The sequence below is a fragment of the Morone saxatilis genome, unplaced genomic scaffold (assembly GCF_004916995.1).
Source record: "Morone saxatilis isolate NCDOM2014 unplaced genomic scaffold, NCSU_SB_2.0 Contig15, whole genome shotgun sequence".
In the NCBI taxonomy this organism is placed as follows: Eukaryota; Metazoa; Chordata; class Actinopteri; family Moronidae; genus Morone; species Morone saxatilis.
In genome coordinates this window covers 5916376-5944180 of record NW_023339707.1, presented here as the reverse complement: position 1 = coordinate 5944180, position 27805 = coordinate 5916376, and the positions used below count along the sequence as shown (strand labels likewise).

The 27805-nt window shown below is 40.7% G+C and overlaps 1 protein-coding gene across 2 annotated transcripts in view; it reads right to left on the bottom strand.

Annotated features, from left to right (window-relative positions):
• mtor (mechanistic target of rapamycin kinase) overlaps positions 1–27805 on the bottom strand; it is an 84813-nt gene that overhangs the window by 6885 nt on the left and 50123 nt on the right. For both annotated transcript variants that reach the window (XM_035656202.1, XM_035656203.1), the window contains exons 29-48: positions 27715–27790; positions 25463–25602; positions 22934–23034; positions 22262–22377; positions 19533–19610; positions 18797–18904; positions 14551–14676; positions 13614–13745; positions 11512–11627; positions 8389–8506; positions 7639–7836; positions 7137–7237; positions 6878–6974; positions 6677–6775; positions 6435–6557; positions 5944–6126; positions 5062–5196; positions 3088–3262; positions 1428–1563; positions 1177–1324 (exon numbers count right to left, since the gene is read on the bottom strand). In XM_035656202.1, coding sequence (XP_035512095.1) covers positions 1177–1324; positions 1428–1563; positions 3088–3262; positions 5062–5196; positions 5944–6126; positions 6435–6557; positions 6677–6775; positions 6878–6974; positions 7137–7237; positions 7639–7836; positions 8389–8506; positions 11512–11627; positions 13614–13745; positions 14551–14676; positions 18797–18904; positions 19533–19610; positions 22262–22377; positions 22934–23034; positions 25463–25602; positions 27715–27790 — 2506 coding nt within the window. The remainder of the gene's footprint in view (positions 1–1176; positions 1325–1427; positions 1564–3087; positions 3263–5061; positions 5197–5943; positions 6127–6434; positions 6558–6676; positions 6776–6877; positions 6975–7136; positions 7238–7638; positions 7837–8388; positions 8507–11511; positions 11628–13613; positions 13746–14550; positions 14677–18796; positions 18905–19532; positions 19611–22261; positions 22378–22933; positions 23035–25462; positions 25603–27714; positions 27791–27805) is intronic.

Below are 27805 nucleotides of genomic sequence, written 5' to 3'. Positions count from 1 at the left end.
TTATCTAAAGCTGATTAATGGCCTAACTGATTGAATGGTCAACTTAATATCTTGCCATTTAGAAGGCTTAAACTGAATGTAACACATCATTAATAACTCAAACACTATTAGTAAATTGAAAATAAAATCAGAGTCCTATTCAAAACATGCTTAAACAAGCTTGTTTGCGCGCAGGGCAAATTCCATTGAAGGTTTAATAGCCTCAATTTGTTTTCAAATCTGAGTGAAATTTGACTGTGCAAACTCTGCAGGTCATGTTCTGGTTCAATTTTCACTATTACTGATGGAACAAGCTATTCAGCAAGCTTATTTGAAAATATGCCCAGTTTTTATAAAGCAAAAGGGACAGGCTTTCATTTCCAGTCAATCACTGACTCCTGTTTTTTTATTCTCTGATTAAAGGACAACTGACAGACAGGTTGGGAGTCTCCTGCTTATCTACTTAGAGTCGGCTGTTTTTTTATCCTGTTGACCAGTGAGTCATGGTTGGACATGATGTCATCCGCCCATTGTGGACCAATGAGACTTGAACTTCAGCCCTGCCCTTCTCCCATAGCCTTGATGTTTCTTTGGCTGGCTGCAATGCCTTTGTCAGTGTACGGTTTTCAATCAAACCACTCTCAGGGTCTTAACCTGCTCTGTCTCGCCTCCTATATGTCATCTGAGGCACTTTCACTTTCTGTAGTGACATTTTAGTGAGGAGGATTATGTATGTGTGTGTTCTCCTTTGACTAATTGGGCTTTCTGCGGCAGATATATGTAGTTAATTTGTGACAATTAAGGACCTCTGAATGTGTTTTCATTAAAGAGTGATTGGTATTCATCAATATAATCACTGAAAACAGATGCTTCCTCAGCTTTGATGAAGCTATTTGATATGTAAGTAAGGATGTTTTATATGAAAATTGCAAATTTACAAACATTTCATCAATGAGACCACCCAGCACATAAGGTCATTTACACATAGAGACATATCTACTAACATAGCAGAGCATATTTATAATCCATCCTGGGAATGTAAATGTTTCTAGTCTCTTAATGTTGCTAGGTGAGTTAACTGACTGAAACAAAGAAAACAAACACATATGTACTGTAGGCAGGAAATGCCTACTCAGTCTGTTTTCAGTTATTAAAATGTGGGAAGCAGAAACCTAATGGATGTGAGTGGCTCCTCACCCTGAGCATGATACGATGTTCAATGTTGAGCAGGATCTTTTTCTTCTCTCTGTAGTCTCTGATGAGGGCATGCAGGGTGTCACAGTGAGGCACCCAGCCAATCAGGCCTGAGTTAGTGGACAGGGGGATCACTGCGTAGCGTTGAATGCTGATGAATGCAACACATACACAAACAAACGCACAATTCATTGGCAAGGTTTCAATAATTTAATTTCTCTCTCGTGTTTGTGTGAACACGACTGTGTGTCTACCTGAGGTTCTTGCGCAAGGACGCAGGGTCGTTGGCCAGCAGTGTGTTGACCAGACCAAACAGCTGCATGACTCTCTCATCCTGCCTCAGGTCTTCGTGGCCCTTCAACAGGAACATGAACTCGTGGCCGTTGCTGCCTGCAGAGGGCGCCACAAAACACATCACTGATACACTGCTCGAAAAAGGTTAAGGCATTATGTAAGAGTCGTTACATGGTCAAATTTGGCAGTACACACTGGTGCTCCCCTGCTGCTATGCAGCTGCATCTCCATTACCTTTGCCTGAAGCAATGTCTAGTGAGTTTGAGCAGGCAATAAATGATTTAATATGAACCCCATCACTCCTACAGTAGGCTTTCTCCCAATTATTCCTCAATTTATGGTTTGGAATGGCACTCCAAAAATGACAGATGTGACGGGTTGTGGTAGAATAACTCGGCTATGGAAAGGAGCAGTACGAACACAGGGCTTTACTAGTACCATACTGAAAGTACTTTGTAAAGTTCAGTTCTATCTGTTGACTGTGGCCAGGGCAGTTTCTTGATCATCTTGTGTGAAGTGATCTATGCACACAGTGATCTATGTAGTATCTACGCACTGGATGAACGGTGACAAACGATTCCATCCTCTCCAGCAGAATCAAGTTTTCAGCATGACCACGGAGGAAAATATATTTGATGTCACACATCTCATTGTTCCACGATCTTATTCTCAACAGACCACAATACAATGATTTCACCAACACTGTAATTGCCATACTACCTTTAATGGAGGTAACTGATACTTGTGGAATAAGTAAGAGCGAGTCCCTGTTCTATCCCCAGTCTTCCCCACTAATGACAATCCCAGTAAGTAATGTATTGTGTGTCACTAGGGGGACAGAGCGCTGATAGTAAATCTAAGCAGCCTGTAGTGGTGACAGGTCTTAATCTGAAGTCTTGCTCCAGAGGTCAGCTGATTTATTGGCTATCATCTTTTACAGAGTATGTTGTGTAACACTGATGGGATACATCAGAACAAGGTATCACATTGTGCAGTGGAAAAGAGTGAAGTAGAGTGAACCATTTGTGATTGATAATCTGAGGATTTGGCTTCAAGACAAGGTGACTTTACAATGCTGGGCCATTTTAGGAGCATTTCGATGTCGTATTTCAAATCACGAAGCAGAGTAGGGGGTACGTTGTCAGACTTATTAATTTCTGTATTTAAATTAAAGCCAGTGGACAGAGAATTCCAGACAAATCGATCTGCGCCTGCAGGCAGTCTGTTTGGACAGTAAAGAATGAAAAACAAAAAAGCAGGTGACGTGCTCCCTGGCCACTGAGTTTTGAAAAAGTAATTTGTTTGTGGTTTTTCTGTTGGATTAATTTGGTACTAAGTTCATCACAGGTTTCATCTAGCTTCTGTTTGTAAAAGAGATTTTTACTCTAGTGTTTTGTCCACACCCAGAACTTTGCCATGACTGATGAATTGAAAATAAATCGTGGCCTTGGAGCTGTTTGTTGTTTGGATGAAGATTCTATTAATATTGAATTTTCTCTAATGCAACGGCCAACGCCTGCTGAAAGCATATGACTCATGACTACAGACATTCTTTAATCTATTTTCAAAATATAATGGGTTCAGAGACACAAGTTCAGTGCAGTTCTCTCCTAATCTTACCCATGATGGTGAGCTTGCGTGGGCGCTGCTTGGAGGTAATGACCTGCAGGGAGGGGGCGATGGACTGGATGCGGATGATGGGCTGGTTGGGGTCATAAGTGCCTGGTACAGCCAGCTCCAGGTCCCGGCACATCAGCAACTTCGGAGACACATATTGTAGCTCCAGGGAGGTCAGCTGTGTGGAGAGTTGATGAGGTCAGGATGTAGCACAGGAAGAGAGAGTTTTTTTTTTTTTGTCTGTTGTGTAAAATAAAACCATCAGTGGTAAAACAGCTTCTGCCAACAGTGCCTGAACCAATATGCAGAGTGTTATAGACATAGGCTCAAGTTAAGATCTTATATGGAATAAAGTCATTTACACACAACCTTTAATAAATGACTGGAACATTTCACTTTCTATGTGTCCATCAGTGATTTATACTGCATCAAATCAGACTCAGGCAGACAATGTTAAGGCTTTTACAGTTCAATTCTAAATGCTAATGCATGGTTACTTCATCACAGCAGTAACCTGCTCTGGATCTGCAGCTTGCATCCTGGAGAGGGTTTATTTCTATGTAAATGCCCAGAGGGGAAATATTTGCAATGCTCCCAGCATGTTATTATGCTGCCGTGTATTTCATGCTGCTTACTGTAATGTCACAGCAGGAAGCATTATCCCTGAGAGCAGGACCACGCCACAGTGTCAAATAGCATTGCCGTCTTCATTTGCTGCGTGATGTGAGAGCTCCTGACAGATTTCTTTTTAAACTTCATTTAACAATGTGATGATTGCTGCGAGGGATGGCATCAATGGGTTCAATTTTATCTTCAATCCAGAAGCAACAAGACCTGACAAAGTAAAGTTCAAGCCATCTACACACAACTTACCAAAGTGACTTTGAGAAGGCCACCAAAGCAAATGTATCTTACACATGTTCATCAGAACTAATAATAGCTAAGTCAGCTTTTGGTGTACAGTGTTTATATGTGCAAGCTCACAGGGAGAATACTACTAATACAGAACATTATGAGAATGTTAATCACAGGTCATATAAACAATTTAGAAGTATAGTGGAATCTTTGGTTAAGGGAAAAACAGCTGTCTTGTGTTTTGTCTGTTTAATTGTGTTTTGGGAGCTGTTGGGAGAAAGTTACAAACAATAAAAAAAACCAACAATTCTTCAACAGTTGGTTGTGTGAAAGGCTTCAGGATAATAGTACAACTAACAGTACAAGCCAATAACAAGCTAGGTTAAAGTCACTACCACGGACTAACAATCAGGGGAAAATTAGCTGCAACTTGTAGAATCCGTGTCACAAAATAATTCTGGCCAGATATTATTTAAATGTCCCTCATAATGTAGTTAATAAACTGGCTAGCTGCGAATGATATCATACGAGTGTATGATATCAAAAGGGGTGATACAATCCTATGATGTTCAGCCATCATCCCCTTCTCTCATCACATCCTGCTGTCTTTCAACACTATCTTTGTCGTCTTGTTCAATAATTTCACCCAAAGAGGTAGGTATAAAAAAAGTCCCTTGTTTCTCTCTCATTATGTTCCAATCACTGCTGCATCTCGATCCTTCTTTATGCCACTTTACATGACTGAGAGACAGTGTGTACAGATTTTCCTGTCATGAGATCAAAGAACGAGTCAGGACATGAAAGACAAACAACATATCTCATCACATCTGATGAGAGATTGGAACGGACACAGGAATGCAGAACTGGTGGGATGTCAGCTCTAATTTCCCAGGAGCCTTAGAGTTGCTGTTTCAGCAGATTCTTATTAGCCACTGATTTACATGTGTGTGTGTAGTTGAGATTTAGTGGTACAGGCTGATATTCCTATACTTACAAAAATGCTTATATAAAGTATATATACTGTGCTTTTTTAAATCTGTGTACACACAGCAGTCCTACCTGAGGCAGACTGCAAAAACGAGTACAACAAATTCATCGAAGCGACTCAGTAGTTTCACTCACCTGCGGCAGCTGTTTGGAGATGCGTCTGAATACATGGTAGTAGAGGTCCCAGGCCTGCGTCAGGTCTTTTACGTTTCCAGAGCGCATGTACTTCCTGCACCAGTCCTGAGCCTCCATCAAGTCCCTGCCGTAAGCCTGTAACCCGAAATAAGACAAACACACTCTGTCCCTGTGCAATGACTCATTCAATTAAATGAAAATTGTTTGCCAAAGCAGGGCTATAAAAGTGAATGTTAAACATCAGTGTTCCAACTTGATTAATCTAGGATTTCAGTAAGTATTTTGTTTTTATTAGTGCACATCTGCAAAGGCAGCCTGAATGGAAACATCTGATACTGCTTGTGCAGAGAGCTAAGGTCACTGGTATGACTTATGGCTGCAAGTAAATAGTCCGGTGTACAAACCCACAGTTCATTTGTGGTGATAAAATGTGTTTTACAATGGCTACAAAAATATTCACCCTTTCTTCAACTTTTGAATGTTGTATTATTTTACAACTTTGAATTACAGTGTATCAATTAAGCTTTTTTGACACTAATTTAACAGAAGAGATTACAAACTACTACAAACTGATCTATTTAAGTCCAATATAAAGCAAATTATATATATTTTTCTACTTAATTTAGAACTGAATAAGAAAAAAATAAGAAGAAAAATTATTTTACTGCATTTGTATTTGAGTTTCCACTGAATGTCAAAACAACAGATTAAAAAAAAGCCACAGCTTAATTTGTGGTGTAATTTTTGCAAACAAAGAGGGAACAAACTCTCGTGAAACCTTTCATCTATGTTGGGTAGGAGACATGCAGAGGCTATAGTTTGTGCTGTTGCACTAAACAAGACCAACCTCTAAATTCAACCCCAGTCTGAAATGACACGCACCTGGTTAAAAGAGGTCTCTTTGAGGGTCTGTGGTCCCCTCTCCATCATGGCATGTAGAGGCTCAAGCACGGCAAACATGCCCTTGACGTTGCGCTCACCAAAGTAAAGGCGCGACGCCTCTTCAAGGCCCTCGTGCCACATCTCGTGCCACAAAATGGCCACTCGGATAAGCTCCTCACTCACCTGGATGAAGAAAAACAAGGATGAAAAGGTCAGACTGCTCTCTGATATTGCCCTTCAAAAACTCACAGTTATAAAATATCAGGTATCTGGTCACTTAAAGCCAGGCTGATCCTTCTGCATCAGACAATACACCAGTGCAACCCAGAGAGGAATTTACTCAGTACAAATACCAGGTACAGAATACAGCAGTGGCAGAGAAGGAACTTCAGATTTTCTGATTCAGATTGATGTACATTTCTAAGTAAGACAATGAGGATGATTTTAGGAGGATGTGTAATGACAAATAGAAATTATTAAAATCTCTGTACCATGATGGCCTGCTGGACCAGAGTGTTGCAGTGTTCACACATGTTCTTCAGGATCTTGTTAGCAGCATTGTGGCGGGCCGTGGTGGTGGACTTGGAGGCCACAGTCAGCGGGTAGATCAAAGCCTGGAGATGAACAGTGAATCCAATCATTGACAGTACTGCTTCTAGTTAGCATAGGAAACGTTCTCATGGTTCTCTTTGATATTGTGGAAAAACATTAGCAGTATGGTGAGCAGACTTACTTGGGGATGATATCGTCCAATGTCTGTTAGCAGCTGGTGGATGAGGCGACCCACCAGGGCTCGAGGAGTGTCGATTCGAGCTATGAGTTGAGGGATCACCTGCACAGGCAGAGAGAGAATGGAAATAAAACTCAGTAATCTGGGTTTACCTGTGAAATATCAGCAGGAACTGACAAGGTGTTTTTGAAATTGACGCATTACCTGTAGCCAGGTGTCTATTTGAATTGTCTTGATGCCCTCCACCAGGGCTTCGTTCACTTCAGGCCAATGACCGTAGTCAAACCATAAAGTCAGAACCCTGAACGGTACAAAAAATAACAGACAATAATGAATTATTACAATCAACCACTAGAGGTCCTCCTATCACCACGCACCATGTCTGATGGATGGCCTGAGTATAGGTGCTGTTTGTTTGTTTGCTTGCTTGGACTACTTGTCCAGTGTGTGTCATTTCACTCACCTGAGTGTGTCCTGCAGGTTATTGCCTCTGGACAAGGAAATGGAGCGGAAGAAACCTTGAACAGCAGGAACTGTGTACAGGAGCAACGTCTTCGAGAGGTCCTGCGAGGGGAGAGCACACAGCAGATGCTGTTTCATGCACGACAAAAAGAAAGAGTTATATTGGAGAACCAACAGTACTGTAGATGTAGGTGACTGACAAGGTCTGGACAGTCACTTTAATTTAGAGTCCAAAATTCATAATTTAATCGTTACTGGAGACTGCGTAGATGAATCAAAACTGAAATGTCTTTTTTTCCAAAAGCTCTGCCTACTAACAGTGACAGGAGAAGGTCATTGCCATAATATATCTTATCTCAGTCATAAGTCAATGCTCCACTTGTCCCCATAAATGTGTCTGATTTGAAGTTGTGTTGTCCTTACAAGATGCAGGGACTTCATATCTTTAAAATGCTGCTTTCTGTGTCAGTATGTGAAGGGTATAACTCTTTTTCGACTCTCACCTCATTGACCTTCTTCTGGCCCGGCGAGGGCACGGGACTATGGTCAGTGCTGTCGACCTCGCTGTCGCTGTTGCTGGCTTCGCTATTAGCACTGGCACCACTGGCGTGACGCAGCTTCTTCTTCTCGTCACGTCCTTGGTTCTGGTGTTTGTAATGCAGCACCGCCTCAAAATTCATCACTGCCCAGGCATGCCAGGCCTGTCAAAAGATAACACAAACTGAAACTGGATTTCTAAGACTGGAAATGTCTTGCACGTTTGTTCATGATGTCATTTTCTAGTTTACTCAGGGACAGATCTCCCAGTGGGTTGCAATTTTCCAATCCAAACATATGAGTTTGATGTTTTGCTGCGTTTATTAACCAGCTATTAAATGTTAAAAACTGAAGGGAGTTGGTCAGGAGGGATGGGGAAAATGTGGCTATAGTGACATCTGTGTAGCCTGCAGCACAGGCATAGACAAGAAAAAGAAGAGATGCTCTCAACTCTTCCATCACCTCATATCTTTGATGCATCACAAGAGGCAGCACAAGTGGAACAATCTGATAAGCAAAATAAACGAGTCTTGCGTGCACAAATACTAAATAACTATGTTACGACATGTTTGGTTAAAGGGCAATAAAAATGGGGTCCAAGGTTTTCCTGGTGACACATCAGTGTCAGGGCAACCTCCTGCCGACACAGCTGGGAATTTACTGCGGCCAGAGAGTGGTTAGGAGGGAAGGGTTAGAGTTGAAAGGAAGGGACTGACCTTGTACCAGTTGCGGTCATGCTCGGTGGAATGGCTGTAATACTGCAGAACCTTGGGGATGGTGCTCTCGTTGATACCCTGCAGACTGAGCTGCCACTCACCCAGCTTCAAGAAACATCTGCATTAAAGAAAGGGAGTGATTATAAGATCATTTTTATTTATTTATTTAAAATTTTAGGGGGGCTTTTTTCCCTTTCTTGGACAGGAAAGCTCAAGATAGACAAAAGGGAGGGGGGGGTGACACACAGGTCAGACTCCAACTCATGGCTGTTGCAGCGAGGACTCAGCCTTGGTACATGGGGCGCCAGCTCTATCAGGTTAGCTAGCAGGGTGCCTTTCTTCCCATCAAAATATTATTTTACATTTTTACTTTATTTAAGGAAAACCTGGTGTACCTTGTAACAAATATCAGTCTCTTTTGGATTCATTATGTGGTCTCCACCAACATTTATAAAACTGCAAGATAAAAAAGAAGGGGTACCCAACCAATAAAGCTCCTGTGACGAGCCCTTGAACCTTATTCTGTAAATAATGAACTAAATAACATTTTCTGGCATTCAGCAGAAACATCTAAAGGTTTTTTGAGACCATAAAAATGACTGAGATCAATGTTGTCAATTGAAGCTCTTTATAAATTCAATGACTACACGACAGCATTAGCAATGAGGAAACAAAGTCACAAAGAAACCATAACTTTATAACCACACTTATGTTGTCATTGCTTATAAAGAGTTGGCAGTGACATTTAGTACACCCAAGGGCAGCCCATTAAAAGAGCAGTGAGATAATGATACAAGACTTGGAATTCACACAGGCATTTATCAAAAGTATCACTACTTAAGGAAGAAGTCCATTTATCTGCTGAAGGGTTCTAGGATTACATCTGGAGATTTTCAATTATCCAAGCCACTTTTCCCTTTAATTTAACTTGACAGTGACCTCTGTGGCATCCCTGAAGGGGACTTTAGCTCTCCATCACCCTCACAAACACATGTTTACAACCAAATAGTGAAACTAGTTGTGCTTTGCAGGGCCAAGACATATAATTCACATAAAACTACACTAACGGAGCAACTGGCAAGCACTGTATGGTCGACCCATCCAACAGCAGCCTGAATACTGTTTGTAGAGCACCTCCAATAAATTGTCTTTTGGGATTACGTAATTTGTTCTGAGTGCTTTTCCATGCGAGTGTACAGTTTGAGTTCAGCGTGTCTAGGCCAAACTGTTTCCGTAAACTGTTAACAGGTTGAACTTTTGGGGAAAAGGAAACAGGAGGAGAAGGATGGGGTGCTTGGGGACGTTAGAACAACATGTTTATTTAGACAGGAGACGCCAGGGTTATTGATCTTATAAATTACACTGGATTCTTTGGGGAGAGTATGGAGGCATCCATGTGATTGTGTGGAGTTCCTGACTGAGCGGTCCAGGTGTGCTCCATACCACACAGCCGACCTGTATTCATGAAAGTGTGTCAGCACGTCTGGAAGAACCCATCCTCACTGACATTATACAGGTGTTTTCCCTAACATGCATTCCTCAGAGAGTCACTGTCTGGATGCAAAAATGAAAGAAAAAAAAAAGAAGAAAAAAAGCCTATTTGTTGTCACGCTTGTGTGTTTTCATGTATGATTTATGAGATGGGATGGCGCACATGACTGCTATGTGTTTGTGCACAAGACCAGATGAGACTACTGTATGTTTTATCGTACATGGGATTATACCTGTCGGCTCCCAGGTTGCACCTTTTGCAGCTCAGTCAAATTCTCCAAAAAGTAATAATTCGCTCTCTCGCACTGGCGAGCAGCTAACATTCAAACCAAAAGGGAGAGAGCTTTAGATATCCTCCTCAAATATTTCCATGAGGCCACAAGAGCATAGAAACAACTTCTTTAAGACTTTGAAGTCATTCCCAGCTGTTTACGAAACTTTCCATTTTCTAATCCTCTAAATCAGCGTCTGAAAACACATGATAGTTATTTGAAAAAAAAATCTGGTGTTGTGCTGAAAGCTGTCTGAAATAGACTCCACACTGCATCTTTTCCCACACTGGGGTCAAGGTGATTATACTGGTACGCTGCCATGGCTGTGCCAGCTGAAGAACACGACACCCAGTAGGGGAGGTGTAGGTGCAAACCACCAGCCCTGTGGAAGAGACACACCTGGTCTGTGAGACCTATAGGCACTGTGCCATGTTTGATTTGTGATAAGTAGCTATGTGGGACCAAACTGCCAAAAGGGATCATTTTATTGGGAAGTCTGAGGTGAGACGTTCAGAGAATCTGGCCAGCTTTGAAAAAACACCACAGGACGCCAATGGACAAGTAAAAGGTGTGATGCCAGATTGGGTCATGCTCATGGAAAAGAAACAGAATGCACTGTACATGACCCTGTGTGTTTACAACATGAGGGCAGAAAATACATGAGGTTACTTTTTCCTTACTTCAGCAAGTTTCTTTGTGTTTTCTCTATTGTGCTGAAGTGGGTGTATGGAGGCTGGCACAAAGTTACTTTTGAGATTTAATAGAAATGAACTGCATCTAACTGCATTATACGCTTTATTGGCATTGTTTCTGGTGAATTGAACTTCCACTGTAGAACTTCACTACTGATATGTACCAAGAAACAAAAGCCATGGAGTCAATTTTATCTGTGCATCCATTGGAAGAGATGAGCTCAAAGCCAATTCCACCAGATTTATCATTTGCTTAACAGTGAAGATGCGCTTTATTTTTACTCGTATATTGCAAGTTATTCTAATCAAATGATCAAGAAAAGTTTGCGGAATTATAACTGCATCACTCATTAAACTGAAAATGTCGGGAAGTGTATGTAGACACTTGATATCCGCCATAGGCCATTTTCACAGCAGGCAGTTTGACTTGTCATAGTAAGAAAAGCACCGGTGTTACTAGTAACATTAATGCATTCCAGTAAGCCATGACAGTGTGACAGTGAGTCAGCATGCAAAACACCAGGAACCTGGAACTGAAGCAGCAAAATGGATTTCATTTTATCATTTACACCAGTACTTTTCCTACTGTGACATGTGAAAATGTTTTCAGTGAAAAAGGTCATCAGGTGGTGAGTTGCTGCTACTGTGCGTCCAGAAAAATGTCAGACCTGGCCATCAGTTTGTGGAGCTCCAGCTTATGCTGTTGGTCCTCGGCTGCAATGGCGTGCTGGGCTTGCTGCTGCATCCCTTGCACAAAGTGCTGCATGTGCTGGAAGGCATCGATCTGGAGAGAGACACAAAACAAATACAGACGGCAGGTAAGGACTCTGTCAGTGAGAGAAATTTGTTTGCCTATGGAGCTTTGGACCTTTTTTTAAGGCATGTGATTTGCGATTAACAGTAAACAGATGGTGCTAAACACACTAGCACAGTTGTCACTTGTCTTGATAGATTCTGCATATATTCCCTATCCTTCCTCTGAAACATCACAAGTGTTGCCAGATATTTATCTGCCTGTCTTGCCAGAAGTTGCGCAACTATATGCAATTTGTTGTCGTCATCTTACTGCTCCTACAGTATAGAATACACATTCTGTCCTGTTCATATCAGTGTTGCTGGACTCACCAATGGCTCACTGGGGGAAACATTCTGCTGTCATGGTTACAATGTTTTTGTTACTTGCATCTATATTAGATTTAGAACCACTGTGTGTTGTCTAATCTTGTATTGTTTTCACACGAACCTCTAGGAAAGATCACATGTATGACTAACTTAGAAATTTTATATGTGAAAATGAATCTGAAAAATTAATAAAGAATGTGTTTGCATTCTTAAAACTGTTCACACTCTGATTCATAAATCTTGTTTTTACTTCTAATCCACAATCCCTGATAGAAGACCCACTATTGCATGGTTTCACTCTGTAAGACCCCAGCCATGGCAAGTGTGATGAGTGACATACTGAGCTGACGTTCCCTACAGTTCCAAAACACCAGAAAAAGCGGATGCGTTCTTTCCAGCTGAGTGCGAGTGTGAGTGTGTGTGTTATTTTCTGAATCGCCTGGTGAGCAGTGCAGCTGGACCTAGCAACAGCAACGCTTACGCTCACACTTACCTAAGTCCTCTAATGAGACCTGCACTCTGGAGCCACAAACACTATTCAACACCTGGCAATACATGGGTGTGTTTATACGATATGTGAATGGGTTTGCATGCTAGACAAATGGCACAGGGCAGAGCAGTTCAATCCCATGCTGCTCTGGTGACATGTAGTTTGAAACACACAGTATAATGTTATGTCACCACTGCCGGCAGTAGGAAGTTTGGCCTCAGTAAGCACAAATCTGAACAAATACTAACATTTATTAGTATTCTATTAATAAGGCTTACTTCATCCATATGATAGATTAAGAACAACAACATTTCTATAAATGTAATAGTTGAGTTGGTTTTACTGCAGCTCTCAGAAATTACACAAGACTGAGCTAAATCCCTACAGAATTCAAAATGATAAATGCAAATTCAACCAAACCCTGCAATATTTATGAGCAGCTGAAATTCCTGAAATACTGTTAACTCTGTCAGACCGTCAAATTAGAGGAATACTTTCAAATCTCACTAATCACAACACTGTCCAATATTCAATTGTTTTTACATAAGAACTCCTGTTAAAAGCCAAAATTAAATCAAATCTAACCTGCAATTAATCAACCTCATTACAAATATGTTAACAATTTTGGATTTTTGTTGGGCAGCTGTTGCATTCGAGCCAATTATAAATCACTGCAAACAAGCTCCGCTAAATCAAACACAAAACAATCAGTAATATAATAGCTACCACGCTTCATTTATGGAGCTTTTGGGTGTGTGTGGGTGATCGACGTGCCTATCTTAAAGCAATTACACAACAAAACCCTCTTGCTTGCTAACTGCATATGCAACAATTTACTTAATATTACAAGCCTGATTATATACCTGGACTCATGTTCAGTCGTTTTCAATTATCACAAAAAATGCTTTTAAACTCTACTGTCACCTGCCTGATACTATACAGTCATCCTGTTAAGCAGGTTTCAATTACACTTCCTACTTACAGATGTTGTTTGTTGGTGTTAATGTTTCTCAGGCTGTTTATGTCAGTAGTTTAAAATCTCCCTGTTCTTTTGTCAACTATGTTGACTAATATAAAAGCAAGAAGCAAATATTTAAAAAACTGTAATTTGTAAATTGAAAACCACTGACAAGACCCATTAAGTTTGTTTGCTCCTACCTTGCGGGCACTCTTCCACATGTACTTCATGTAGGCGTAGGTGACATGCGGGTGGGCTGTGGGCAGTGGGTGATCAAGTTGTTTGGAGGGGTCCACACCCAGAAGGAGCACCAGTGTCTTATGGGCCAGAGCCTGGATGGAAAAAGAGGGCAAGAGGGTTTATAGTTCCAGAAGAACCCAGATGTTTTTAGGAACTCCAAGACAATACAGAGCTTGAACTTCAATTACGTTGATACGACTGTAGGAATGAGTAAAGGACAAAGAGAGAGCAAAATAGGTCAGAGCCTGAGTAAGTACTTAAGATTGTGTGAATAAATACAATTTTAAAAGACAGAGATAGACAGAAATTCTTCGTAGGGTCATTTTTTCCAAAATCAGATTTCCTGCCATGTTGGCCAATCACATCTCATTTTTTGGTCACATCATAGTTGAAGATTATGGCATTCTGTCAGAGTGAGTGTTGTTTGTGTGTTGTGGTGGGGTACGGCATCCCCACAACCAGTCGTGTGTTGTGTGTGTGCGCGCGCTTAAATGCAAGAAGTGTAGAAAGAAAAATTGGCCAACTGTCTGCCACCCCTTGCAATCAATTATAACAACAGTGAGGTAAAGGATGGAAAATTGCACCACTTTAATTGTGCAGATATGTGGGCTCAGATTTCTAAACAGTGTGATTGAGGGTGCTGCGTCACGTTCATCAGCGCCAACTTAAAACAGGTTGAAATGAAGTTGAATTTCATGGCTGGAGTTCATGGTTGCACTTAACTCTGTCAGAGCTTGACTTCCCTTTTCCGTTCGAAAAGACTGATTTAATCAACTCTGATTTATTCCTCCTGAATGCTATGGGATTATAATTAACTTTAAAATTAAATAACTATTCATGATCGGGGGTCAGATCAGAGATTACTGAGGGGCTTTGTACAAATTTTAATGCACTGACCAGGCGTCCGCTCTTGCCACAGAGGCTGGCATACTTCAGCCAAGTCCTCATGTCCTCGTGCGGGCTGATGACAAGCGATCTGACCATCAGGATCCTTTGCCAGTCCTCTACGATGCGCTGACAACCCTAGAGGAAAAACACACAAAAATAACAAGGGACAGACAGGTTATACGCATTACTCTTCTCTTACTCCCTTCAAAGAGAGGAACCTCATCGTTAAACTCCAGAGAATGAACACACGTGAGAGAGGCCTACAGCTGATACCCTAGGCACTACTATAACTACCTGTGGTCCCTGTCTTAAACATGTCCATGTGATTATAGGTTTACATGCCAGAAAAAAAACACACAAACAGAGGTCTGTATTAATATATTTGTATTATTCTCTCATAGTATATTCTTAACCACAACCTTGACCACATTGTGATATAACACAGGTAGCAAAACACACAGGACACTGAAGTAACCCAGCTCTCTGTATGATCTGAATTGGAGACAAATCTAAAGGGCATTGACCAAATAATATAAACATTTAACAAAAAAGGAATTGATTATAATTACAAACACTGCTTACATACAGTATATTAGTTTGCAACTAACAGCATCAAATGAGATCTTGAAATCCATACTTTCCCTACCTTTTAAATATATATCTTTTTAAGCAACATAACAGTTTGAAAGCTAATATAACATGTCTTTGTGTCAAAACTAGGAATTGGGTTACTTCAAGTCCTTTTCACTTAGCGTTGACCTTATTTGTAACCTTTTTGCTGTATTCCTTAGATGGCAAAAGTACTTTGATGAGTCTTTTAGTAAGCTGTTAAAAGCTGAGGCTAGAATTCAATACTACAGTTTCTGAAGTAGGCTTCCCGTGATGGGATAAGAGGCTTGAGTGGAGGTAGAATCTGCAAAAAAATGTGAACTAAAGCTGCATTTCCACCACCAACTTTGGAGGGACCAGGGTCTAAAATAAGTTCTGGGGACAAAAAAGTCCCTGCTCAAGGGGTAGTACTTTCCACATGTACAGGAACTTTTGGGGTCTTGTAGTGCAGAACATTTCTGACTGGTGCTTGCAGCATTTTATTTCAGACACCATTTTATTTTGCTCCAGCCACAAACCTCTGTTTTTTGTTCATTGTGCATTGACACGTCAATATGGGGTTACAGAAGAAAGCATACAACAGATGGACTGACGACGAAGTCCAGGTCTCGCTGTTGAATGCAAAAATTACATTTAAAAACGGTGGAGGAAAACAACGGGCAGATGGAATCTTTTAGTTTCTTCAACAGCAGTTCCTGGGATAAAAAGTTACAGGTATTTTAAGTTACAGGTATTTTAAGTTACCTACGCTTTAAGGAAGTGCCAAATTATCCACTTCATCCAACTTGATTGAAAGGGGCAACTGGGTATCATTGGGGGCGTCATGGTGGACAGATGGTCTTGTTGCATGTCATCTCCACATTTCCTGTCTGTCTCTTCAATGTATACTAATGAATAGGGTTAGCCTTAGTCTATGAGTCAGAATATTACACTTCTTCTGCCACACTTTATCCATGCGTAATAAACACTGTTGAGTCGTAGGCAAGATGAGATTCGACTTTCAAAGTGGAAATGCAAAAATGTCTTCTGATCAGCGTTAACAGAAGCTGAGAAACCAGAAGACCAGAGACATCTCGAACAGCAACCTACAGCTGAGAGTCCAGAATTCACACGGGCTCTAACAGGGACAGAAGTGCAAGAAGTGATACATTTACCCACAAGCAGTGGGGTGCAGTGTTTTCTTATGCTCTTTGCTGTGCCTCTAGTCCTTTGATGAGGCAGAGTCTGTTGTACAAAGGAAGAGTAAAGGAGTACAGACAGTGACTCCCTGACAGATGTGTGAGGTCAGCCTCATATAAATCACTATAGAGAGAAAAAACCTGTCAGGCATTACAGCCCAAGCTCTGGCGCTGCTATTATGGGCCCTGTCTGTTTGCTCAGAAAGACCCCTCTTGATCCTAAATACCTCCCTCCAACCAACCTCCATCTGTTATGAATGGAAAACTTCAAGATGATCAAGAGTATCTTCATTTTACTGCACATGGATTTGAGTGTGTGTGTAATGGTTTCCATTCAACGGTCAAGCTAATTTTATAGAAGCTTTTGAAATGTCACAAGGAAAGTTAGAATTAGGTGCATTTCTAACAGCTAGGTAATACCAATCAACTTAAAAAAACACTTATTTGTCTTTGACTAGTTCTTGGTGCTGTTCAAAGGACAAACCCCACTTCAAAATACTATAATGCACCAAACTAATGGTTCAACTTCTGTCTGTTTCACCTCCCTCAAATCTATTTTGAATGTATTATTTATATTATTGAATTGCTAAATGATGGACAGTAATTTAATTTTTGACAAACTGGCTGGCATAAAGTCACAGCCACATTCATATTCAGCAACTGTTGTTACAAAACATGCCATTTAATTTTCTGTTTTTTGATGCTGTAAAAATGAGCCAGATTTCTAAGAATGATAGTCTTACTCGTTTTGTTATTTGTCATGCAACTCTGCCGTATTCAGCAACCTTTTAGAATACAGCATGTTTGATTTTGAAGCAAGTATACTGGAGCCGTCTGGGCAGGCACATGCAGTCTTTGCGGTTAAGGTAAAAGATGACAGTCTTTTTGATTTTCATTGAAGAGGATTTTCCAAAATGTCAGTAAAATCTTAAAGGGAGATGATAGACAGAAAGGTGAACGGGGACTGAGAGTAAGTTGCATTATACATGCTGTATTAAACTGAACAGCTTGGATGCCACGGTACCAAGAGTCAGGAATGGTGCATCACAGATCAAAGGCTTATCAGTTTATCCGCCTGACTTAAATTCCTCCCTCAACATGAACATACAAGGACGAGGCCTTTCAAACAATCACATTTGGATTCAGCTGTAAAAAGGCCAACATGGAAAAGATGAACTTCAACAGTATTATCTTAGATCGGATGGCATTTGTCTCGAATTCCAAAGAATTGGCGGGTGGCAAACTTTTTCCCAACCGCTTGTGGATTTGTGGTTCTTCCTCACGTCCTCCTGTCTCACTTGACAGCATATACAAGATGGTAATTCACAATTAATAATGATAATAATAGTAATCATAATCAGTCTCAGGAAGTAGAAAGGGTTTGGATGAAGTTGCAGAAAATGAGCCACGCTTTTTTCCTGAATATTCCTCCAAGGATTATTACATGCAGGCGAACAAGCAAGGAGACCATTTATTCAAAAATGATCATATTTTCAGTTTAAGTGTATAGGTGTCTTTGGGGAGATCAGTTTTTATTACAAACTTAAGTTCATGATTTATAAGTCTATTTACTGTATGCTTCAACTTTCACCTATCGTCGTGACAACGAGAACAGTCGAAGGGAGTTTTTTTAGCAGCGTGTTCGAAATCTGATATCATTATCAGCATGTAACTCAAATTTTCCCCTAGTGTTACATTATTAGTTTCACCTCAGTTGGGTTGCTACAAAAACAAAGACATTGATAACAGCAATAAGCAGAGCAGTTTCCATCCTCAGTATAACTTCCTCTGCCACTGGTGTTGTCGAATATAAGCAACCTACAATATGAACTGAATTGAATTGAATGACTAGAAAATTCCGAACATTAAAATTTGACTAACTGCAGCATAGGATTACCTCTATTGCCATTATGACAAGCGAGATGATAACAGAGAACGACAAACAGCAATTTACTTGCACGCTGCAGAGTGGACGGTGTTCTAAATACATTAGATTTATAAAAACTGAATTTTCCTGTTTTGACAATGTGCTGTGACTCATTCCTTACTTCGTTGACAAAGCTGCAATTCTACAGCTGTGACTGTATTTCTGTAGACAAACTCATCTGGACAGACTGGACCTAGTTTTGGCTGCATGTGGAAAATATCTTTGACCTAATTATTACGAACTGACTTTCATCTGACATTTGTTCAAGCAACGTAAATAACACTAACCAGTGCCCAACAGGATTCTTCTTTTAAAATCTACCTTAAATTTACTTTCAAATGTAGAAATAAACATACAAATCAACAAGATGGTCGACCCTTACTCACTGAGGGATTAGTGTGAATCTTTGCATGTAGGTATTGTGTCTGTCTTGTAATGTTTCCTATTAGTAACGGTAGCCCTTCCAACATCTGCTTTACATTTGTAGCTGCACACGTGACTGAGTGTGTGTGCGTGCCCATTTATCATGCACTGTAGTTACCTGAAGCCTCTCCCACCATGTTTCCCTAATGATGTCCCTCCTCTCGGGCACCAGCTTGTACTGGATCACCTCCTCTAGCTCTGACAGCATCTGGCAAGACACCATGGCCTGGAAAACAAACACACATACATTAATTCTAATCCACACATTCATTATTATAGTTGCAAAATTTACATTGAACCAGACAGGACGAAAGCTCCTTCTGTGCAATATGAAAGCAGCATTAAAGCTTGTAGATAAATCATAATCTCTAATTAAATGCACTGGGCAACCCACGGGAACTTGTTGTATGGCATTTGTCAAAAAAGATTGGTCATCTCCATACGGTGGCTCTGTTTACATCTGTTATTTGTAACCAACATCCAGAATTTAGATTCATGTTGTGTGTGTGCTGCTGGAGCTACAGTATGTGCATCAACCAGGATCAAATGGTTTTCATGATAATGTTACCTGACAACATCTGTATGAGAGGATAACTGCTGCTTCATCTTCTGATGTGACATGTTTAGATAAATCCACATATATAGCTAATAAAAAGTGAGCGCTGAGCATTGGGGAAGCTGTAAATCTTGATGCTTTTGACTTCTGAAGAGGCTAGATCAGAGATTCATATATCATGACTTTAATACATTTTTGTTGCTGTGGAATGATCCTTCTGCACATGAAGGCTATTAAAAATGAGATGGTCGAATGAAGCCATGCATTGGATATTTGGCTGTCTCAGAGAAACACTTACCCCGTATGCTCGACTGTAGCTCTCTCCGGCCATGGCAGTCAGCTCAGCATCCAGGAGGTCTCTTGCTTTGTCAATACACTACAGAAAAAAAACATATTTATAGTGGGATCTCAAATTTTAATGAAATCTCATGCTTCATGATCACACACCATATATTTTTTCTTTTCACAAGTTTGCCAGTGCACTGATGGACATGAGAAGCACTGGTTTAATCCGTGACTTGACTTAGTTGCCTCTCAAGATAAAGCTAAGAAATAGCAATAACGTCAAAATAGCATGACCCTTGAATGTACCATGACACAATGTCTCTCCTCAAAACTTCTTGCATCGAGACCAGCCTGGATTGGACTAAATCCAGGCAGTAATAAAAACACTTGGTGCAAACCAACAAAGGCTTGTTATTGCTCGCTCCTCACATCTTTTTCAAGTGCAGCCAACAGTGACACATTAGTGCAACTAGGACTAGAACGCCTGCTTGTATAGCAAAATGGCTGGATGCACTGCCGAATGTTTTATGAGGAGAGGTAAATGAAGTGTTGAGAGCAACAGCGTGACAGTTATGTAACCGTGTGGATGTCAAATGTATCTTTAAAAAAACAGCCTAAATTTGCATCCACATTCAGTGAAAGGGAGAAGAACTGGGAGGGTGATAAAGAAGAATTCAAAATAGGGAGCTGTTAGTCACTGTTCCTGCCATGAAAATGATGCAAATTCCAAAACCTTTTCAAAATGTTCAACCAACTTGTCAGAGCACATTCATTCCCCAAAAATGTTTTTCGCACCTTCCTGTTTTTATTACTGACTCATTTGTAAGATTCCAGTTCCCTGACTTTTCCTAACAGGATTACACTTCTGCAAATCCAAGGATACTGCAAACATTCCATCACCAGTGAGAACCCTGAGGGGTGGAAAAACAGTAACTGAGAGAAAGAACTGATCCAGAGCACCAACAGGGACAAACAAGGACACAAGTATTGAGGCTGAAAGTGTGCTGATATCTTGGGCTTCAACACCCACTGTTTTTGGGAACTGTTATTAGTGGGAAGTTAAAATGAGGGAGGATGACTAAGGAAGTTCTCTGAGGCCCAGGACACACAGCTGTTTCAGACTGACTCCCACCAATTACTTTTTTTTGTGGGGAGGGAAAGGAGGAATGGCGTGCACCAACACCTCTTCAGGCATGCACAACAAGAGGAGGGGGTTGTGGGAGGGTGGATGGGAAGAGGTGACAATGAGGCTGCTTCTTTACAGCCTCCACTCAGTTAGGGTCCTGTTTACTCCTGAATTACTGCGCTGGGGCCTCATTGGAAATGTGCAGTCCAGACGACTCCTGATAAATGCAGTGTCTGGCTTTCTGGCAGCACAAACACACCATGACCCAATCTTCTATTCTCTTACATAAAGGTTGCACTTATGTACTTACATATGTTTAAGTCCAGTGATATTACTTTATCATTACAGTGTGGTATGAAGGTCTGCATGTGAATGGTAAGAGCCAAATCAACCGCTAAAGGAAACTCGAAACAAAGCCCAAACATCACTGTGAAGTCAAAAGGAGGCCTCTGGTTTGTAAAAAAAACATGAGCTAATTTACAAAACACACTGCAAGACTGGTTATATCATGAATCTTGGCACAGCAGGCTGCTTTACTGGGGGGAGCATGACTGCCGTGTCTACACATCATCGCTGGAACAGACTAAACGGCAAGATTTATAAAGCAAAGTAACATGAAACCTTTCACAAAGACTCGTGCCGAGACTCCTGGAGCATGTCTGGTTATTGGGAGTATAGAGGGAGGGAAGGAACAGCCCTATGGAATCAAAAGAACTTAAGTGCGAGGATTACCAACCACATCCGGAAGACTAGACTGATCTCATGTTGACATTTAAGCTTTCACCCTTGCTCGCATCTGCTTTTCATTGCTCTTCATTCATTGTGAGCGGGCTCATTGTCGCTAAGAGTCAAACGTCTGCTTTCCATATTCAGCTGATGTAGAATCCTATAGGCCACACCTGGATCTAATCTCCAAATTAGAGAAGGGAGGGTGGCTGTGGAGGGATGAGGGGGCACAGAGAGCAGGTCTCCTGGGCTTTGTGGTGAAAAAGAGATTTGGAGGATGAGTCCAGGGAAATTGGAGGAGCAGGTGTTTACTGGTGTCAGTGTTGGAGCTTGTGTTCGTTAGACGTGCTGGTATCCAGCTTGAGCAAATCCATCTCCAGGAACCATGAGCTCATCTAATATCCCAACCTTCATCAAATGAGGAAAGCACCACCCTGACCTCCACCAGACTTTGTTGACAGGCAGACAGGCAGACAGGACAGGCTCTTTATTTGTTTGAGGCTAAATGCTGTTATTATTGTCAGTTTCAAGAGTTGTGTAACATTTCCACAACGATGAAGTACTACATGGTAAAAAGCAAAAAAACAAACAAGACCAAGGCATTTTATTCCTTTTAATGAAAAGCCTGAGCTGATGGGGGAATTCGATCCTGTCTGGAATAGCTGTAAAGCCATTTTTATGTTTCTATGCAGTGTTGGTTTCCAATCATTTTAACTTTTCATACTTTGCTATAAAGACTAATGAAAATTCCAGAAACCACAAGGCTAGGCGGACTCCCATGTGGCATGTCTTTATGAGATGTTTTCTAAAAATATAGATTTTTAATGTACATTGAATGGGGGAATGGGGGAAAGGGGGGGGGTGTATTTGTGAGTGGCGATGTAACCCACCTGCTGGGCCAATGAGAAGAGGTCCTGATGCAGGGCTAGCACTGCTCTATAAAAAGCCCCATCATGTGTGTCTCTTGGGATCATACACGTGTACTCCTCCATGCTGTCCCAGTGCCCTGGAGAAACAACAATCACAGTAAGAAAAAGCACAAAGGCAGGCTTAAGCAAAGAGTCTTGAGACCTAACAGCAGATTGAAGTTTAGCAGCCTGTCACTGCTGTTTTAAACCACACTTCATATCAGCTTGCCATAATATAATTGACTGCAACCTCAACATTTTGCTTCCCAACGACAACAATAAAAGATGGTCTGAGTCTTCAGATAGACGGGACTGCGGGTTGAGTATCGTCTCAGGGTTTACGATTGAATTTTGGAAAGTCAAAGCCACAGACCACAAACCTCAGAGGAGGCCTCTGCACTGTGGTCCCTGCTTTTCTCCACCATTGCACGTTACGATATGTCAATATTATGACTGGATACCACTCGCATATGGTTATGCGAGGGCAGCCTTGGCAAGGGCTGTTACTGTTTTCATTGCTGCTCGTTTTTGATTGCATTGTTGCACTGAGTCAGGCAGAGGATGGCCAAGAAACTCCATGCACAAGTATTGAAAGTCAGCTGACTGTTACTATATTGGTCATTCATATGTGATGTGAAGTATGTGAGTGGTTACCTAGACCCCAGGCGGCAGCAGCAGCCATACGAGCCATCTTGGCCTGAGTTTCCTCGCTCACCAGTGTCCACTCTTCGCAGCACTGCTGGTGCAACTGGCCCCTGGAAAACATTAACCGCAGGCTTCAGGTGGCAGAAAAAGAAAATCCAGATTTATTCAGTCCCATGTTTACAGTGATGACATCAGCTAATCAGAAACTGTTCTCAGCTATCATCAGGTTTCCTACTCGATCAGGTAATCAGGGGCAGAGTATCACTGTATACACTGCAGTTTGCTATATTGTACTGTACTGTATTCATTTTATGCTTGTCCTCAACAGATAAAAAGTCCAAGTCCCATAATGATACACACATCTCAAGAGTCAAGGCACTCAATGTACTTTTCCTACGTCAAACAACAATTGAAGAAATCATTCACCACAATAGCCAAACTTTTTTGGCCACGGATGAGAAGGAGATAAGGCTAGTTTCTGTTACATCTGCCATTATTTATTTGTTCTTAAAGATGAACATCTTAAATCAAGTGTACCGTCCCAACTGATAAAATCAAGTTCTACCAGCAAACAGATGGATGTTCCCGTTGGGGTCAGGTGCATCTAACCAAGACTAATTCCTCATTAACAACAATCAGTGCGGCAATGTCCAGGAAGAGATCAAACCCACCGCATGTGTTTTACAGGCAGGATGCTGGAGCGAGCTTAGATGAGAAAGGCACAGACAGAGAAAAAGAGAAAGGCGGGTTTGGATGTGGGTCATTGAAGTGAAGCCATTCTCCAGCTGCCTGGCTATCGTATAACATGAAAGCAACAAGTACAAAATGCTCCGATACACTGGGCCTACGTGAGTCTACAGCGGACAAAGAGTCCAACGGAAGGAAGAGCTTGAGTTATAATTTGACTCAGCAGACCATCATTCACATCTTTGGAATTTCTATTGAAAAGTCACCCTGAACAGAAGCCAGAATAAGTGGAAACCCCTCTATCGGCATGCACAGTAACATACTACCGTCATAGTATAACAGAACACAACTGGTGCTGAATACCAAGAACTGACATCCTGGTATTTTGCAGTAAATTGTTGCAAAAATACTCTCTTTTCAAAGAAAGAATATCTGTGGGATCCTTCAATTTTGATCTATGTTTTTACATACTGAAGACTATTATATGTGCTGACACAAAACCTTGAAATGCCGTTATTTTGGTACAGATCTGACATTTTTTAGAATTATAAAAGCATAATATGTAAATGAAAGCTATGTGTGTGGATCAGTAAGTGGCTTTATCAGACACAGGCCTCCATCCCCAGAGCAGAGCATGCCAAAACAGCTGCATGATTTAGTGTGAGCAGTATAAAACAGCTCTTTTACAGTTGAGACAATATTTCCCAAACACTGAAAAAGATGATTAGTGGTCATAATCTGAAACTGAGAAAGAATTTAGATTAATACCGGAATTTGGCACAGGCCCTAATATGCCCCAACACTGCAGTGATTCAATTGCCAATTCTTTACACTTTCACCTTGATTGTATAGCATTTTAGACTAAGGTTGGCTTCCAAGCTGTCCAATACAACTAAGGTTTGAGTTTGACTGAAAAAAACATTAACAACTGCTCTTTTAACAATCTCTCTCACCAGTTTTGGATTTGCAGACTGGTACAATATCCATTTAACTTAACTTAATAGGGAACAATGTGTTCTGTTGAGTCTGATCTCCTTTGACTCATGATCCAGTCTGTTATATCATCTCCATGCCTTACCCAAAAAAAAAACAAATATAAACACAAAGCCTCTTTTCAGTTGAATTATTTTCTTGTTAAATTATTGAATAATTTTCTTTTGAAATGAATCCCAGTGTATACAACAATGGCACAAGGACAGCAGGTTACATAAGAATATTAACATCTGCTTAGCGTCACAAGCTCTATGACGATCCACATATTTGGATCCTTCGGACATCTTGTGACTTTCTTTTTCCCTAAAAATCTTTGAAGGTGGGCGGTCATTATGGAGTTGAGCTTCAGCTGTGGTGAGGTTTCATTGGCGTGGCGGCACCTCTTTTTAGCATTTGATGCCTGTTCATGCATTTCCCGGAAAAATTACTCCAGTCAACTCAGAGTTACCGTTTTCTCTCTGTTTCATCAAAGGCCTAATGTCAGGACTCATTAGGAACAGGCCGCCGACACATAATGAGCAAATGAAAAGTGGGAGATGGAAGAGCTTACAGCAAGTATACTACCTTATGTGTCTTTATCCATTAGAGCCAAGGTTAAGAACCGATGAAACAAATGTGTTCTCTATTTTATCAGTGAATGACACTCAATATCAAAAAGCCTAGGGCAGGATTTGTTAGAGAAAACAAACGTATGGTAAATTGAATACAGGCAGCACATATTACAAACACTGATGTTACCTCAAGTGTTTATATATAAAAATACACATCAATGAATTTGAGACCTGAAGGCTCGAACACTGATTTGAACAAGTTGTTGCAGCCCTACTGAACTCACAACAGATATGACTACTGACATACCATTCTCCCAGGGCCTCTAAGCATCGCATCCTGCCCAGGATGAGCTCTGGATCTTCTTTGTTCATGTCGATCTTCTTGTCATATGCTACCAGGGCATCCTCCCACTCATGGAGCTTCTCATACCAGGTGGCTTGGATTTCCTAGTAGAAAAGCAGAAAGGAGTCACATAAGAGAGATTAAACTGAAACCACGTATCTATATGAATACACACAATTAACCTACTTCTCTGTGTTTCATCACTAGTTTGTTATCTTGAGCATTTCTCTATTTAATAAAAAATAGTTTAGTTTAAGCAAAGAGTTTTGGAACTACACTCCTTGTCCATTTACAGTCGTGCAAAGACACATCTAACTTTCATTATAATATAGCATTGCTGATTGGAGATTCCAAACTTAATCAACCAATCCTGGACCTCTTACATCTAACACTGACCACCTGTAAAACTGACTTCTATGTTTTGACTTATTTTGAAAGACATCAACCAATGATTAATTACATAGGTCTCCTCCAACCTTTGCTTTACTGATGATTCCTGGTATACTAAACAGGGAAACCTACCATATTCCCACAGTAAAGCTTTTCAAATGTTACCTCATAAACAAGGTTCCTGGAAGTGCACAGTTTTACTCAGTCTTTTCCCCCATTTACCATGCTTTCACAGAGAAATATAAATGCAGTTCACAAAGGCAGAAGGAGAGACCTTTTCCATATGAGTCCTAATGGTTTGGAAAAAACATTTAACTTGACTTTGGGACAAAAATAACCACTAAATAAAATTAAACAAAGGCATTCTATTAAAAAAGCATGTTCTGTCTGTGTAATCTATATATGTTAAATACATCTCAGCATCTTCCCACTACTGGTCATTATTAATTAAGAGTATCATCAGAGCCAGCTCAGCTCTTGAGTTTGGATTTGTGGCAACTGAGGATTGTAGGAAAAACGTAAAACTTTGTGTATTTGGCCGGAAAAGTTATATTTTGAATCCATTGCTGTATTCTATGTTCACTTTCCCATAAGATGAACCACATGGATATTTTATGTTTTAAGTGTGTCTAGAACAAATCAGTGATCAATACTAGCTTAATCTATAAGAAGGCTAAAAAGCCTATCCAGTACACCCATACAAGTAGCAAAACAAAAACCGCAGTTTTGGTAACAGGGAGGGAGACGGATCAGGAAAAAAAAGCTCTTTTCCTGTTATGTAATTGATGTGGAAAATCTGTGTGATGGTGTCCAATGCATGTCCACTGTTTGACAGTTATTTCATATCTGGACTAGGTTCATCTACAGAGAACATGTTTTATGTAATATTAGTTTAGGGAGTAGTCATCTACATGAACAGAAAAAGAGATATAAATATATCTGTATAATTATATAAAGAAAATACAAAAGATTTTGGCAATGGGTGTTTGTGACTGGGGATTTCAGTGTAGCTAATATAACTAATACAAGCAAATACAGGCATTAGATCAATATACTAATGCCAACATTCAGGAGTGACTTCTCACATAGTGAGTTACACTAAATGAAACTTTTTATGAACCTTACAAACTAGTCGCCATTAAGAAATAAATGCTGTTTCTATTTTTTTGGTATGAAACACTACATCCTTTTATCACTGGGGAAAAAAAGTAGTTTCAAGCCGTTTTCTTAAAAACATAAAGCAGAGACACATAAAAGGTGTGCAAATATGCAAGAAAATCCAAACATCCTGTCAATTGGACGAGAAAGCCCATACTTCTGCTCCTTGCCCTTGACTACTGATCAGCTTAGCAGATGTTTTTTCCATGTGCTGCACATTAAGAACAGGGTGTTCTGGGGGTATGTGTCTCAAATGACCCTCATCCCAATGTTAAACGGTGTGTGTGGGGAAAGGATACCCCAGGAAGAAGTGTATGCAGACAATGAACCACAGATAATATAGTCCACTAAGAACTTATACAATCTGAATACGCATCCAGAAATGCAAAGTCTGAGTTGGTGTGGAGCTGCTGCTTGAGGTACTAGTGACAAAACATCTTATAACTTATAAAAGTTATCACTGCAGCTATCGTTCTATTCTACCTGCATTTAGGCCAACATACTTGTATGTGTTGCAAGATAGTGCAGAACTGAACTGTAGCAAAGGTTCATTACATTTTTGACTGCTGTGTCAACAAAGTGGTGCGATTAAAAGGAAAGGAAAGGCCTAGCTTTCTGGCCCAGTGGTCTGAATGCAAACTAAGATACGGTTTCCTTTTCTTTCTCACCAGCTCTCCAAAATGTTTCATGGCGTACTCCAGAACCCCGGATGCCGCTTCTGGCTGCTGCAGTTTATTGTTGATGCTGCAAGATATGACA